Raw genomic sequence first — 15373 nt, forward strand, 5'->3', positions numbered from 1 at the left:
AACCCCTCCTAGTGAAACTGCCAAAATCCAGAACCACTGCTCACCTCCAATCATTTCTCTTCCCCCCCCTACCTGTGGAACCAACTTCCACACTCTTCATCTTCAATCTTAGTCTTTCCTCCAAATCTTTAAGACAGCTGTTCACCACCATCTCAGATCATCCTCCATCCAAAACCATGATCTTTTATGCGCCCGTTAAACCACCCTCCCCGCAAATTTTGCTTCTGCATCCATCTTCTCCACCCCATGCATTCTCCCCTACTTCTCATTGTTACCCGCATCCTGTTTGTCCATCTCCATCTATTTTCTTCCTCCACCCTTCTGTTGGCATTTCCCTCTTCTCTTTCTGCTGTTCCTTTTGTTATGTTGCATCCTGATCCATTCTGTGTTTGAGCTCGTCCATGAGCCTTGACTGTGTATGAAAATAAATAGCCCCGAGTGGGCTGACGGTCATCTCTTGTGGTGTTGTTCAGACCGAGATTCAAACCCACGCCGACTCAATCTCTTGGTATGGAAAGTTATAGGGCGAAATTTGGGAGAACCCCATGGGAGCCCCTCGATCCGAAATCGAAAAATCTAAGCCTGAGTGATTCTGCGGATCATCGAGGATAAGGGCTGTATCGGGTTTCAGAGCAATCAGTTGGTTAATAAGGGACGAGTAGAGATCCAAAGTTTCAGGGGATACCACCCCCCAACCCCCCTCCCGGGAGCCCCCATTATCCGAAATAGAAAAATCGAAGCCAGAGCGATCTGCTCTGTCTGCGATTTATCCCCCCCGCCACACCATATTTCCGCAGGGCGCTCAAGGTCCACCAGTAACACCCTTCTGGTAAAACTACCAAAAGCACGAATCACTGCTCACCTTCACTCTTTCATTCCTCTTTTTTCCCCCACCTTTGGAATAAACTCACACACGCTCTTCAATCCCATTCTTCCCTCCAGGCCTCCAAAACAGCTGTTCACCACCCCCATCCAAAACCTCGATCTTTTATACCCCAGTGAATCCACCCCAAACCCAACTCCTTCAAATTCCCCTCTTTCTTTCCTGAAAATCCCTGTAGTGTCCACCTTGTATACCTGGTATACCCCGCTCCATCCCTCTCCCTTCCACAGATCTCCTAATGTCTCTGTTCCCCACAGTTTTGTCCTTCCCTGTCCTGCCCCTCTTGTGTCATGCCCCCCTTGCTGTGTGTTATGTGTTAGCTCTCATACGAGCCTCAACAATGTATACCAAAAAAATTAATTTTTTTTAAATCGCTGAACAATCAGCCGGATGATAAGGGAGGAGTAGGAAAAAGTTGACAGATGGACGGATGGACAGACATCCGGACATCACGACCCATTTTATAAGTTCATCTCTTCAAGAATCGAGATGAGATGACCTAAAATAGGTTACAACATTCAATGATAAATGAGTTCTTCAATTCAGATAAGCCCAATTTAAAATGAACGCTGAGATTCATGTTCTTACTCGCCAAAGAAGGCATTCACTCATAAAATCAGACTACAGTATTTATACCAACCATTGTATAGGAAAAACTAGAAGGGCACTCAGTAGAGCGCATACCTACGCCACGTAATGCCTGATCCATGAGGACATATCAGGCACAATAATTTTTTGAGATATCATGGAACATATCGTTTTTGGCCCTACATCTCAATGGTGAAGAATCACTTAAAAATTCTAGTAGCTGGATCCGGATCTTCCACAAAATCTCATCATTTCGTCCTTGTCATACACCGAACCTGTCCACAAAATTTCGTCAGAATCCGTCCACAACTTTTTGAGATATCCTGCACACAAACAAACAAACAAACAGACAAAGAGACAAAAAGGGGTGAAAACATAACCTCCTTCACCTTCGGTGGTGGAGGTAACAAGGATAACAGAGCAGGTGGAGAAATTTGCTTGATTATGCCACACATGGGCTGGCAGGATAGCATCGGGGTAATACAGACTCATCTTTGAGCTGTCTATAACAGGTTTGAATGTCTACCCAGCGATAAAGTGTTATCCTGGTGTTTCGCATGAAAGGTAATTCATCAATACGTGTGTCGTCCATCGGATGTATGCTGAAATTGAGTATCCCATATGAGTTGGTGAACGGTAAAGATCACACGGTGTCCTTCAGAATATTAGGCTAGTTATCACTGGCACCCCGAATAAACTGCAAATTCCTTCTCTATCCTAAAACAGGTACCACATTAACCACACAGCTGCACTTCCAGTAATGTCATTGCGCTGTAACCACCTGAATAGGCACCCAGGTTCTGCGGCTCAAATATGGTACGTTTGGATTTTCCCCCTTTGTTACTAACCAGGTGTTTGGTTGTGATGAGCCAGAATCAGTAACTTTTAAAGTACTTCTGCAAGGGTGAGACAATGTTATCACAATATCTGTGGATAAGGATTGATGTTGTGAGGATATAAAGTTAGAATGAACAAAAATTAATACAACTTCCAAGTGGATGATCATTAACCACAACTTATAACGAACAATAAAATGCTTAGTGAATTGAATTTAACCTCGAAGTGTTTTCATTTGAAGGAGGAAAAGGCAATTGGAGTTCTGATGGTTGCCAAAGAGACCTTGAAGGATCTACATCCAACTCAACACTTTGCTTCTGTAATCACCTCACTCACTTTGGCATCCTCATGGTAAGCACACATAGCAACAGCTGAAGCTTGACATCACCCACCTAGCAATCATACAATCATTCAATGGAATAGCAATCCTAATTTCAAACTTGTAATCCAAGATCAATATTTACACTTGATCATGACCTCTGACCATGACCTAGACTTGAACATGACAGCATAATGCTACTGACATGAGCTGGTGCACCAATGCTGAACTTGAATTGAAAATAAAGTCAGAGTATAATACTGGGAGAAGGTTTAATGGGAGCTCATTTGAGTATACATCACATGCAGGACATCAATACACTTGAACAAGAATTACAAACACGAGACGGGATTGGATATTTGAACTTTTGTTCCCAGTTTCATGAACTATGTGCTCAAGGGTTACAGCTCAGGGATTTGATAGTGTGATTTTTTTTGATGTCTAATATAAAAGTATAGATTTTACTTTCTAAAATTTACTTCGTGTGTTTGCTGTATCAGATGATTACATACTTAATGTCTCGTATGTATTGTCTTTAGTCTGATCTGACCATTCATTGACTGATCCAAGATGCAACAAATGATATTCTTCGTTTTTTTTCTTTCTCGAGCAGCTGCATATAAACAGTCTCGAATGGAAATTGTTTTAGATTCCATCACTGAAGGCAGCAGAGATAGTTACTGCACAAGTCTGTATACCAGATCTGAACTCAAAGCGGTGCTGCTCCAGCATCCGTCACTCATTAGGTAATGAGTAAATGGTTACAAATGACTCATTTGTCTCGGAAAGGGAGTGGGAGTTTAGGGGGTTAACTAAACTAAGGAGTTAAGCTGAAAGTCCCCCACCTCACCTGTCACTTCTCCAATATCGCAGACTTGTTGTAAAATAGTGCCACCTACCATACGTTCAATGATGATCTTTTTGATTTTGATGCACCATATTCTTTTCTTGGCAAGGGTTATGCTGGGTGGTTTGCCATTGCCTTCCCAGCATTGTTTGTCCATGCTCTATCCTTTTAAATGCTGAGCATCAAGCAAGGAAGCACCACATACCATTTTTTAAAGTCTTTGGTATGACTCGGATGGAGGTTTGAACCACCAACCTCCCAGACTCAGTGTGGATGCTCCAACCATTACGCCGCCGAGTCTGTTCAAAGATAATAGACACTTCAACCAAAGTAGGTGAGATGAGTGATGAAATGATTTAGAAGAATGGGGGTGAATGATCGGGGAGCTCCTTCCTTCTAGCATCACAAGATGGTGTACGCAAAGGGCAATCAAAGAGCTGAGTACACAGGGAGCTGCACAAAGCAGCCTGGGTCGAAATGGGGTGCAAAGACCCCGCATGTCAAAGTGAGTGCTGATTCGGTCCCTCAAGTCCCACAGCTATGGTATGGGTCGTACCTGATGCACGACCCCACGTGATCCTGCAATATGCGACCAGCCTTTCCGCTGTATGTTCTTCTCTTTGCGTATCATAAGCTGTCTAGTTTATTCCTCTGTGCAGAGAACAAGAGCAGGACATACTTTTATTTTTGATTATTGATTGAAGTGGAAGGTTTTAGATCTGTGTGGTTAACTATTTTATTGATCTGAAAAGTTTTGATAATCAAAGCTTACTTATGTACTCATTCCATTTGCATGACTGTAAAGCTTTTGTAAATATGTGACCAGTACATATTTACAAAATATGTACTGGTTCCGGTTCTTGAGCGACGTGACGGTTCTTCTTCAGGATCTCTGGAGACTTTCTCAAAGATAAGTTTTCCGGTCGTTTTTGTAGCGTTTTTAGATCCTCGTGGAGGATCTCTATGTCTTGCTCACGTTGTTGTTCTTCATCTTCTTCTTGCGGACTTTTTTGTTTCACAGCCGACAGTTTTCATCAAAACTTCCTGAAACTTGGCGTATGTATGTAAAAATTCCCCGCGCAGACAGTAACAGACCGCACAGAAAGACACAAAAAGTTATGACGTCAAAATATCTCTGCTAATGGAAATCGCCGAAAAAATTATCTGCGAAACTTGGCAAGCTTTTGGAATTCTGTTTGCGGGAATCGAACAGGGCATTAGCAGGGATGAATTACCGCACATATGATGCATCACTATGACGTCATATCAATTCTTATGACGTCATTCCTATTTTTTGACATTTTTTGTTTCACAACCCAGAGTTTTCATCGGATCTTCGTGAAACTTGCCAGGTATATGCAGAAAGCCCACGCGCAGGCAGTAACCATCTCCGATTTTGGAAATTCTTCCGAGAAAAAAAGTTGACGTCATAATATTGCCGCTAATGGAAATCGCCGATACCATTATCTCCAAAACTAGGCAAGCTGTTTGAATTTTGTTTGCGAGAATCAAGCCGGGCATCAGCACAGATAATTTATCGCAAACCTGATACATCACAATGACGTCATATTCGTTTTTATGACGTCATCATTAAGAGGACGAGGATCTTAGCTCATTCGAGCTTGTTACTGTCATTTTGTTATCTCTGTGCTTACTGTGTGTTTCTAGTTCGGTCTCGTGTTAATTGTTGAGTTTTTGTCGTCTTTTCATATCGGGGTTCCTTGAGCCTGAGGCCTACCCTTCTTCCCGTTTGTGCGCGCGATCGTGTTTATTGTATTTTCTCCTTATTACCATCACTTTTTATTTTGTCCACTTTTCCCTCCACCCTCCTCCAATCCCTCTCAACTATACCTTCTGTTTCATGTCTTAAAATATAAAAATACAACAAAAAAATCCTTCCACGTGACTTCCTCCTCCGACTCTTCTTCCTCCTTCTGCCGATCTGTAATCTTATACTTTTGCCGACCCACATTCACCATACACCTTCACAATTTTTTCTTTAACCTTCCCTTGAGCTAAAAACTTACGTAATCTTAAAATAAATAAATAAAATTAGTTATTCTTTTAACTTCTCACCTTACACCTCCTGTAACCACGTGTTTCTCTACCCCTCTTCTTCTTCTTCCTTTAACTTTTGTCATCCCTACCAGCATCCTTCTGCGTTTGCTGATCCAAATTCACCAAGCACCTTCACGATTTTTCTTCAACCTTTCGTTTACCTAAACCTACGTAATCTTTATCAAAAAATGAAAACAAAAAAAAATCTCTTTAAATGTTTCAACTTCCTCTTTTTACACGTGTGGTTCTCGGGATTATGTCATGATTCGCGACTCTTCGTCTTCAAAAGGCTGTTTTCAATTTCCTTCATCCAGTGTCGAAAAAAGTCCCATTGTTACAACCTTTCTTTATTCCATTGTCTTAGTTCTCCTTTGTCGCAGCCCTCACGTAATGTCTTTAATCGCATCTCTAACTTTAAAAAAAATTTAAAATCCCAATTTGCAATGTATGTTCGTGTTCCATCAATCGTCCTTTTTTCCAACTTCAGTGCCAATTCACCTCACCTCGTTAAATCTACCTCCTTCTAACCCCTCACCTGTTATCCCCTCTCCTTGCCCCTCCCATCTTGCCCCTCATCCTACCTCCGCTCCTGACACCTTTTCACTGTCTTCTTCTTCAGTATCAGCTCCTCCTCTGTTGTCCCAAAGTGTGTGGTGTTCCAACATCTGTGGTGTCCATTCCAACCGAACAGACATCTCAGTCTCTCAATCAGTACACTCCTCAACACCACAAACATTCTCCTTCTTTCCTCTCAGCACACCTCCTCCCTCTTCCCAATACCTCAAAACTTGTACCTCCCCTTGCCCACTCCCTTCTTCTTCACCATACCACGACCAAGTCTCATCCTTACCCTCTCCCATCACCATCCTGCACCTTGGCCAATGGCCATGCCTGCTCTCATCGTCTCCCGTCCCTCTCAAAGCAATCTTCACACTCTTCCCCCTCCAAACTTCCCTCTCACCTTTTTCAAAAACTCCCCCCCCCACACACCCTTCCCTCTCCAAGCTTTCCTCTCACCTTTCTCAAAAACTCCCCCATCCCCCCCACACACCCTTCTTCCTCCAACCTCCCCTCGCACGTCCATAAAGCTGCCTCCTTCCCCTACCCTCTCTCCATCTCATCACTCCACCTCCTCCAATCTCCAACCGCCCTCTGCCCCCTCTCTTATTACTCCCCACTGTACCTCAACCCATCACCACCGAACCTTTTCTCCTCCTCATCCATCCTTCTCACCTAGCTCTTCTGCAATCTCCCACACAACTCTCCTTTCCACCCCACCTTCTCTCTCGTCCTACCCTTCCCCCCCCCTCCCCTGCACCCAAAGCCTCCTCTCCTCCATCTTCTTTAAAAGTGTGGACCTCAAACATCCGGGGCCTTCGCTCAAACCTGACAGATCTTTCCAAACAGGTTGCCACTGACAAATCAGACATAATTTGCTTAACAGAAACTTTCCTCCTTCAGAACGTCTCTGACTCTCTTGTATCTCTCCCTGGTTACCCCCTCCTCCGGTATGACAGACCTGAGCCTCGTCCTTGTGGAGGAGTTTCTCTCTTCATCAAAGACTCTATTCCTCACTCTCCATGTACTTCCCTCACTCCCCCACACCCCCAGGAATACCTCTGGCTACGGCTTCCCCTCCCACCTCATGTTTATATGTGTGTTGTACCGTCCACGAAACAGTGATGACTCCATTTACATCTCACTCTCCGAAAACATGGACCAACTTCTATCCTCTCATCCAAACTCGCTCTTCCTCACATCCGGTGACTTCATTTGTCATCATGTCAGTTGGATGGGTGTGGGTACCTCTCACCTGCCATGGCACTTCAGCAAAAGGCTTCTGTGACTCAATGGAACTGACTCAATCGGTCAATTTCACAACCCGGATCTCAACCAACGGTACTCCATCTCTTCTGGATCTGATTTTCACCAATTTCCCTGAAAATATCTGCTGTTCTTCCTCCACCTCAATTGGTTTATCTAACCACATGCTTGTCAAAGTAGACATCTCTCTCGCTGTTATTAGAGAACCACCTCAGCACCATCGAGTTTGGCATTTCACTCAGGCCAACTGGCAGGGACTTCAAGCAGCCATCAAACTTCGAGACCGGTCTCCCATCTCTACTTTCTCAGATATCAACTTGTCCTCGGAATTCCTTCAAAGAAATTTGCTCTCCCTCATGCACAGATTTATCCAATCTCATCTTCAGTTGTCCTACCCTTCCTCCCACCCATGGTACACTGAAGGCAATCTCAGTTCCTTCCATAAAGCTCGTAACGTGTTTGTGTCTCCCCTCAAGAGACCCAGAAAACAACATCTTTCTAATCTCAAGTCTGAACTCTCAAAACTTTCTCCCTCCTCCAAATCCTGATGGCATCGAGTTACCTCCACCACCGAAGGTGAAGGAGGTTATGTTTTCACCCCTTTCTGTCTATTTATTTGTTTGTGTACAGGACATCTCAAAAAGTTGTGGATGGATCTGGATGAAATTGTGTCGACAGGTTTGGTGTGTGACAAGGACGAAATGATGAGATTTTGTGGACGATCCGGATCCGGCTACTAGAATTTTTAAAGCGATTCTTCACCATTGAGAGATGGTGCCAAAAACTATATGTAGCACATCTCAAAAAGTTGTGGACGGATTAGGATGAAACTTGGTGGATATGTTGGGTGCGTGACAAGGAAGAACTTTTTCGATTTTGGTGAAGATCTGAATATGGATCTGGATATGAGAATTATTTAATTTTTAAAGTGATTCTTCACCATTGAGATATCTGGCCAAAAAGGATGCAGTACTGCATAGCACGATATTTCAAAAATGTATTGGACCCGATATGTTCTCGTGGATCAGGCATTGTGTGGCGGAGGTATGTGCTCTACCGAGTGCCCTTCTAGTTAAGTCTGTTTCTGGTGTATGTTCCCCCTCCATCCACTCCCTTACCTCAAATGGCTGCACAGCTGACCATGCATGTGAAAAGGCTGAATGCCTAAAACTCTGTGTTTGCTTCTAAATCTTGTGTTCCAAACCCATCACTTTCTGCACCCACCTGACTCAGTTGCACCCAGCTGTTCCTGGACTCTGTGTCCTTTTCTCCTGACAAAGTAGAGAGTTTACTGTCAAACCTCGACTCAGATTCTGCAACTGGTCAAGACGGCATCAGCCGTGTCCTGAAACCTGCTCTGCTGATCTTGCTCACCCTCTCTCTGTTCCATTCACTCTCTCATTTGCTCAAAGTCATCTGCCAACTGCTTGGAAATCAGCAAACATGACCGCTCTACATAAAAAAAGGTGCAAAAACAGACCAATCAGCCTTCTCCCAATCATCAGCAAGGTTATGGAATCCATCATCGCTTCAGACATTAAATCCTTCCTCTTCTCTAATGGCATGATTTCTGATAATCAATTTGGATTCAGACCAGGTCACTCTACCCTGGATATGCTGCTTCTGCTATCCTAACAATGGATGGAGATTCTCAATGCCAGACATGAAACCTGAGCCATCTCCCTAGACATATCACATGCCTTCAATATTGTCTGGCACCCCGCCCTGCTCACCAAACTCTCTTCCGATGTTATCCAAGGACATCTCCACTCATGGCTCACAGACTTCCTATCGCAGTCAACGTGTGGCCCTTAATGGAGTTCTCTCATCCCCTCTTACTGTCCAGGCTGGAGTTCCTCAAGGGAGCGTTCTGGGCCCTGTTCTTTTTCTGTTTTTCAATTTCATCAATGATCTCTCAGACTAGAAAATCCTCTTTATCTCTTTGCTGATGACCCCACCCTCTGCCGTACTGTGTTATCCCTCAGATCGGTAAGCAGCAGCCTCTTCACTGTCTGCGGATCTGAATAAAATCACAAGCTCGTCCAACACGTGGAACATGTCTTTCAATCCGACCAAAACTCACACTCTCACTATGTCTCTCCGAAAGGACTGTCTAGAACTCCCCCCCCCTCCAAATTCTGCTTTCTCAACCATCCTCTTGAAGAAGTCCTTTCATTGAAGCTTCTCGGTCTCACTATCTGCCATGATATTTCCTGGGAAAGCCACATTTCCAACCCGGCCTCCAAAGCCAGTCGCTTACTGGGCATCCTCCATCGTGCAAAGTCCATCCTTAGCTCCTGTCACACCTGAGCTCCTGACCACATACAAAGCTTTTGTCCACAGCCTGATGGAGTACTGCTCTCCCCTCTGGGCTGGTGCTCCTGCCTCCCACCTTTCTCGACTTCACAATGTGGAAACTAAGGCATTTAGGATCATTGGTCTCTCCCGTGATGAGGCTGAGTCTTTGGGTCTCACGCTCTCACCCCAGGCAGGTCGGTGGTCTTTCTGTCTTCTACCATCTCCTCTCCGGTCTCACCCCCACCCCGCTACTCTGTGTGTGATATGTGTGTCCCCCCCCATATTTCCACAGGGCGCTCAAGGTCCACCAGCAAACCCCTTCTGATAAAACTACCAACATCAAGAATCACTGCTCACCCTCACCGTTTCATTCCTCATTTTTCCCACCTCTGGAACAACCTCCCACAATCTCTTCAATCCCACTCCTTCCTCCAGGTCTTCAAAACAACTGGTCACCACCATCTCATATCTTCCCCCATCCACAATAATGATCTTTTCTACCCCATTAATCGACCCCAAACCCACCTCCTTCAAATTCCCTGCTTTCCTTCCTGAAAGTCCCTGCAGTGTCCATCTTTGGGGTCAAATTGCAAGGGTTAATCGCTCGGCAATTTTTGTGATTGAATCCCGAGAGGGGCATTTGAGCAATCGGGATTATGGCAAATGTAAATTCCTGCAGGACATCGTCAATTTGACCTTTCGGATCTGTCAAAGTCCAACTCGTGACAGCTCTGATGAGAATGTCAAACAAGCAAACCTGAAGTTCAGGAGAAGTTTTTCAAAAAGATACCAAAGTAAATTTGTTAAACAGCTGTAAGTATGAAAGTTTGTGGTTTAATTGTGAAATATGAACGAATTGAGGTGAAAATAAGAGATACTTATCCTTCAGAATGATATACCTGCCTGAGTACGACTAAATAGTCCATTTGCCATTATTATATGTTCCATTGTCAACCTTGTTGATGTGGAAAGTGTGTGGTTTTATGATTGTTTTGGACTAACATGGATCCATTAATAAAATTCAGGTTGGTTGCCGGGGTGGCTACCTTGGGGAACTCCTGTAATTTGCATAAATTCAAGATGGCCGCTACAGGTCAGACGATAGGGCTAAGTTTTAAATCGGTCAACATATAATCCTGTGTAATACCTCTTTTCCATATGATTAACCTCCGCCATCGAAGATGGATGGAGGTTACTGTTTTCACCCCTTTCTGTTTGTTTGTGAACAGTATTACGGAAAAACTCCTCGACGGATTTCGACGAAACTTGGTGGGGGGGTTAGGTATGGTCCAAGGATCATGCCATTAGATTTTGGACTTGGTCCAAAATCCAATATGGCCGCTATGGCGGCCAATTTGAAAAAATATTTGAATTTTATTTTTGCATTTCTACATGTTTTAAGTGATTTCCAACCCTCCGCCCCCCCCCCAAAAAAAAATTGTTAGAGAAAAAAAAATTCCAATTTTTTATCAACAAAATTTCGATTTTTTTTTTTTGCACTTCTCCATCTTTTAAGTGATTTCCAACCCCCCCCCCCAAAAAAAAATTGTTAGAGAAAAAAATTTTTGCAACTTTTTTTTCAACAAGATTTCGAATTCTTTTTTTTTGCATATCTACATGTTATAAGTGATTTCCAACAACAAACATACCAAAATTATAATTGCGGCTGATTTTGGAACTTCAGGTGGATATACCCACGTAAAATCAATTTCTGTCTTAAGGAATCTAGTTATGACGAATGAATTGAATATGTAAAATTTAAAAGTAAAAGGGAAAGTTGCAAACTATAACTCTGTGAGCACTGTTGACATCAAATTGAATGAATAGGATATCAGGTTCACTTGAGTGACCAAGCAGTATTGGCGGCGGAGGTTTTGCACTCTACCGAGTGCTCCCCCTCTAGTTTTGACATGAGGAATTCAATTTTGGGGTTATTTTTTACGTTCAGGAATAAATAGAGGTTCACATGAAATATCCATGACTATTTTCTGCTGAAAATTATGCAACACCAATGCAAAAGTGAAGTCATGAATGGTTCACAACAGTATGTTGATAATCAGAAAGCATACACATTGTCATGTCATCATATTGGACATCTAAGGAACAGAGGACATAGAGCTGAGTAGACAACTTACGTATTGTTCATTCCCATTCGTTGTACTCGTCCCCTTCCGTTATCCTCGTCTCTTTCCAGTTCTGCTTCGACACTCCCTTCTTCCACTTCACTTTCACTGTCCTCCACAGTCTTGTGTGGGTTGAAGCACTTGTCACTGCAACCACAAGTGCAGTATAGCATGCAGGAGATCTTTGCATGGTGACAACTGCAACTTGCAGTACTGCAGGCCTTCCCCTCTGCTTTGCATCCACACCGCACAACATCCATGAGGTCCAAAGGGGCTGGTGGAGTAGCAGAAGTTGCTGGCACTGGGATTCCATCTCTGATGTCCCATCCATATTTTATAATGTCAAGTTCAGGTGGGGCCTGCTGATCAGCTGATTTTGCAAGTACTGTCTGTAGATGTGCACGCAAAATATGTAGGAAGAGATTGATCTCAGTTGGAGGTAATGCCATGAGCTTGAGGGGCTTGCCAGACTTCCTTGAGACTACATATAGTACCTCATCTCACTCATCGTGGTACCTTCTGGCTGACCATACAGGGCACAGAAGAATGTCCGCCCTGCTTCCATGAGCTGTTCATGGCTTGCATTCAGCTCGCCAAGTGCGGAGTACAAACCAGGGAAGTTGCCAGCTCTCAGTGTCTTCAGGGCTGACACTTTGCCCTTGCCGCATTGGTATGACGTGGTATCTGAGCCAGTGATGTAGTGCATTCCCAAAAGCTGCAGACACTTGGGGCCAAGCTGTTAGGGGGGCAGAGGTAACTCAAGAGTTCATAGAGAACATCTTATCTCACGCAGTCTTGAGAAAAACGACATAGGAAGGGTGTTTTCAACTCTTGCTTTGTGTTTCCGAGCATAATCTATATTAGTTTTGTTTGTGAACCTGAAATAACAGGCGTGATGAGAACCATATGAAGCCGATCATCGGTCAAACAGAATGGTCTAGAGCTGATGATGCTCTGCTGAGACGCATTTTTCATCACCATCGAGGTCTATTCATGCATTTTGGCAATCACAAAGTTTGTACAAACTCATCCTGGAGAAACTGCCGGTTTTGGAACGATCTTTGAGAAAAAGATGTACAAAAACAGGCAGATATTTTGGCCGATGTTAGCTCAGGCATTGCATCAACAAAGGCTGCCATTTTGTCTGAATCTCATGATTATCCCCCAAAAGTAAGAACGGCATATTTGACTGGTAGAGATGGCATACAATTTTGCCAAAGTCAGAGTCAAAGTACAACTAAAGTACAGGTTTTTGGAAATGCAAACAAGCCGATTCATGGTCTCGTGTTCAAAGTATGAAATTAGATTGAAGTTCCTCAATAATAAACTGACAGACACACAGACAGAGGGAACCAATTGCTTTCCCTGGCTTTGCACTACAACACTGAGCATTTCATTCCAGCTTTTGCATTCTCATCCATTAACATCATCTCTCGTCTCCCTCTTGCTTTCCCCCACCTGAGCTGTTTCGGGCATTCACCTGTAACTACCATATGCAGCGAATGCTGAATGCAAATGCATGCGAGAATCGCTCCCTCTGCCAAGCACTCCTTCCGTGTTCCATTGTGTCGGGACATTGCAAAAAGACATTCTTCCCCACACAGCTGGCCAGGCTAATGGTCTTGTACACCTCAGGTTGAGAGGCACCCAATGGCGTAAATCCATTTCGAAAAGTGGGGGGGGGGGGATGATATTGTAAATTCTCCACAGCCCCCCCCCTTCTCTGTCCTCTGGGTGTTACATTACAGTTACGTAATTTAATTTTACAAACTAATTAAAACCCTCAAGGCTAGTGTCGGCTTCATGGTTGAGGTGGCTGGCTTGAGTCTTGAGTTTGAGGATCTTGAGTTTGAGCCCCTGTCGTGTCGTAGAAATAACACCAGGTGGGTTGATTCAGCTCGCCATCCTTCCAAGGTCGACAAAATGAGTACCAGCTTATTCGGGTAATAAGCCATTCAAGTATCTTCCGTCGGAGTGACAACCCATCCAGCATTGTACTCCCTAAACAATGAAACTGTCTCGGCAGCCCTGTTGCCCTCACGGCATGAAAGGAATGGTTGTTATTATTATAATAATAATAGTTATTATTATTATTATTATTAACTCGCAAATGCAACTCGTTGCTTTGCTGACGGGGATTTAAGGGGGGGGGGGAAGAGGAGGGAGGGTAAGGAAAGAGAGAGGAGGGAAGGGAGGGAGAGAGAGGAGAGGGGAAGTGAAGAGGGGTGGGAGGGTATGAGGAAGGGGACAGCTGGGAAGGAGGGAAGAACGAGGGGGAGAAGGGGAGAGCAATGCTTCATGAATCTCCGCTCCAAACTCTGGGACGTTTCGTGGCAATAGTACAGGATTGAAGAGAAAGCAGTGTGAGGGGAGGGGAAGGGAAGGGTGATAAAATGTGCCCAAACAGCAACATTTTCTTTTTAATTTCCGCATTCTACATAAAATCAGGTGGGAACATTTAAAACCCACGCTACCTGGCAAAGGCCTGCATGCTTACATGAAGCGACCTTTACACCCCTCGGTCGCTCACTCCGAATCGGATTTGTACATGATACACTCTAGAGAAGCCATTTTAAATTCAAAACGAAATGGTCAGTCCGTAATAGTCCCCTTAACAGAGGGAGAGGGGTATGGGGAGGGGTGAGAGAGAGAGGGATTGGGGTGGGAGGGATTGGGGTGGGAGAGATAGAGATTGGAGAGAGAGAGAGAGAGAGGGAGAGAGAGAGAGGGAGAGAGAGAGAGAGGGGTGAGAGAGGTGTGAGAGAGGGGTGAGAGAGGGGTGAGAGAGGGGTGAGAGAGGGGTGAGAGAGGGGTGAGAGAGGGGTGAGAGAGGTGTGAGAGAGAGAGAGAGAGAGAGAGAGAGAGAGAGAGAGAGAGAGAGAGAGAGAGAGAGAGAGAGAGAGAGAGAGAGAGAGAGAGAGAGAGAGAGAGAGAGAGAGAGAGAGAGAGAGAGAGAGAGAGAGACAGAGATATATACATATATATATATATATATATATATATATATATATATATATATATATATATAAATATATATATATATATATACAAATATATATATATATATATATGAGAGTGGGGAGATAGAGGACACTGGATTCTGGCAGATGTGACACCCAGTTTAACGGCATCCATCTGAGGGACAGTACACACACTGATGAATCACCCAACCTGTGAAACACTGGAATGACAGTTTATAGCTGGGTTGATATTCAAACCTCGGCGAAACAGCTTGAAGCGAGCGTGCTTACCTCTTGGCTATTCTGCTGTGGTGTGGGGATTCAATGCTTTGTATTTTGCAGCCACTGAAAACATTTTTCAATTCTCTCCTGAACTCGTTCTAATCCTCTTAATTTATTTTGCCTTTCTAACTCTGGAGAAAGCATTTAGATATAACAATAAATGTAGATATGAGTGTCCCCCAGAGAACCGAGCTATGGTACTACCATCGAAGCTTGTAGAAATTGAAAATTTAGGCACTCAAGCAAGCACTCCAATGAAATGGTTGAAGAAACTTTAAAAAAAACAGACTTGCACAACCCCTCCCCCTCACCCCCCTTTACAAATCAAAACCTACCCATTTATACCACCACATC

The 15373-nt window shown here is 44.0% G+C and overlaps 1 protein-coding gene across 2 annotated transcripts in view; it reads left to right on the plus strand.

The window, feature by feature from the left end:
• The window catches only part of LOC147032325 (adhesion G protein-coupled receptor G2-like), a 100603-nt gene that overhangs the window by 43733 nt on the left and 41497 nt on the right, over positions 1-15373 (plus strand). For both annotated transcript variants that reach the window (XM_085869841.1, XM_085869842.1), the window contains one exon: positions 2550-2659. In XM_085869841.1, the coding sequence (XP_085725967.1) occupies positions 2550-2659 (110 nt within the window). The remainder of the gene's footprint in view (positions 1-2549; positions 2660-15373) is intronic.

The sequence above is a fragment of the Eptatretus burgeri genome, chromosome 2 (genome assembly GCF_056783735.1).
Source record: "Eptatretus burgeri isolate ZD-2024b chromosome 2, Ebu_testis_v1, whole genome shotgun sequence".
NCBI lineage: Eukaryota > Metazoa > Chordata > Myxini > Myxiniformes > Myxinidae > Eptatretus > Eptatretus burgeri.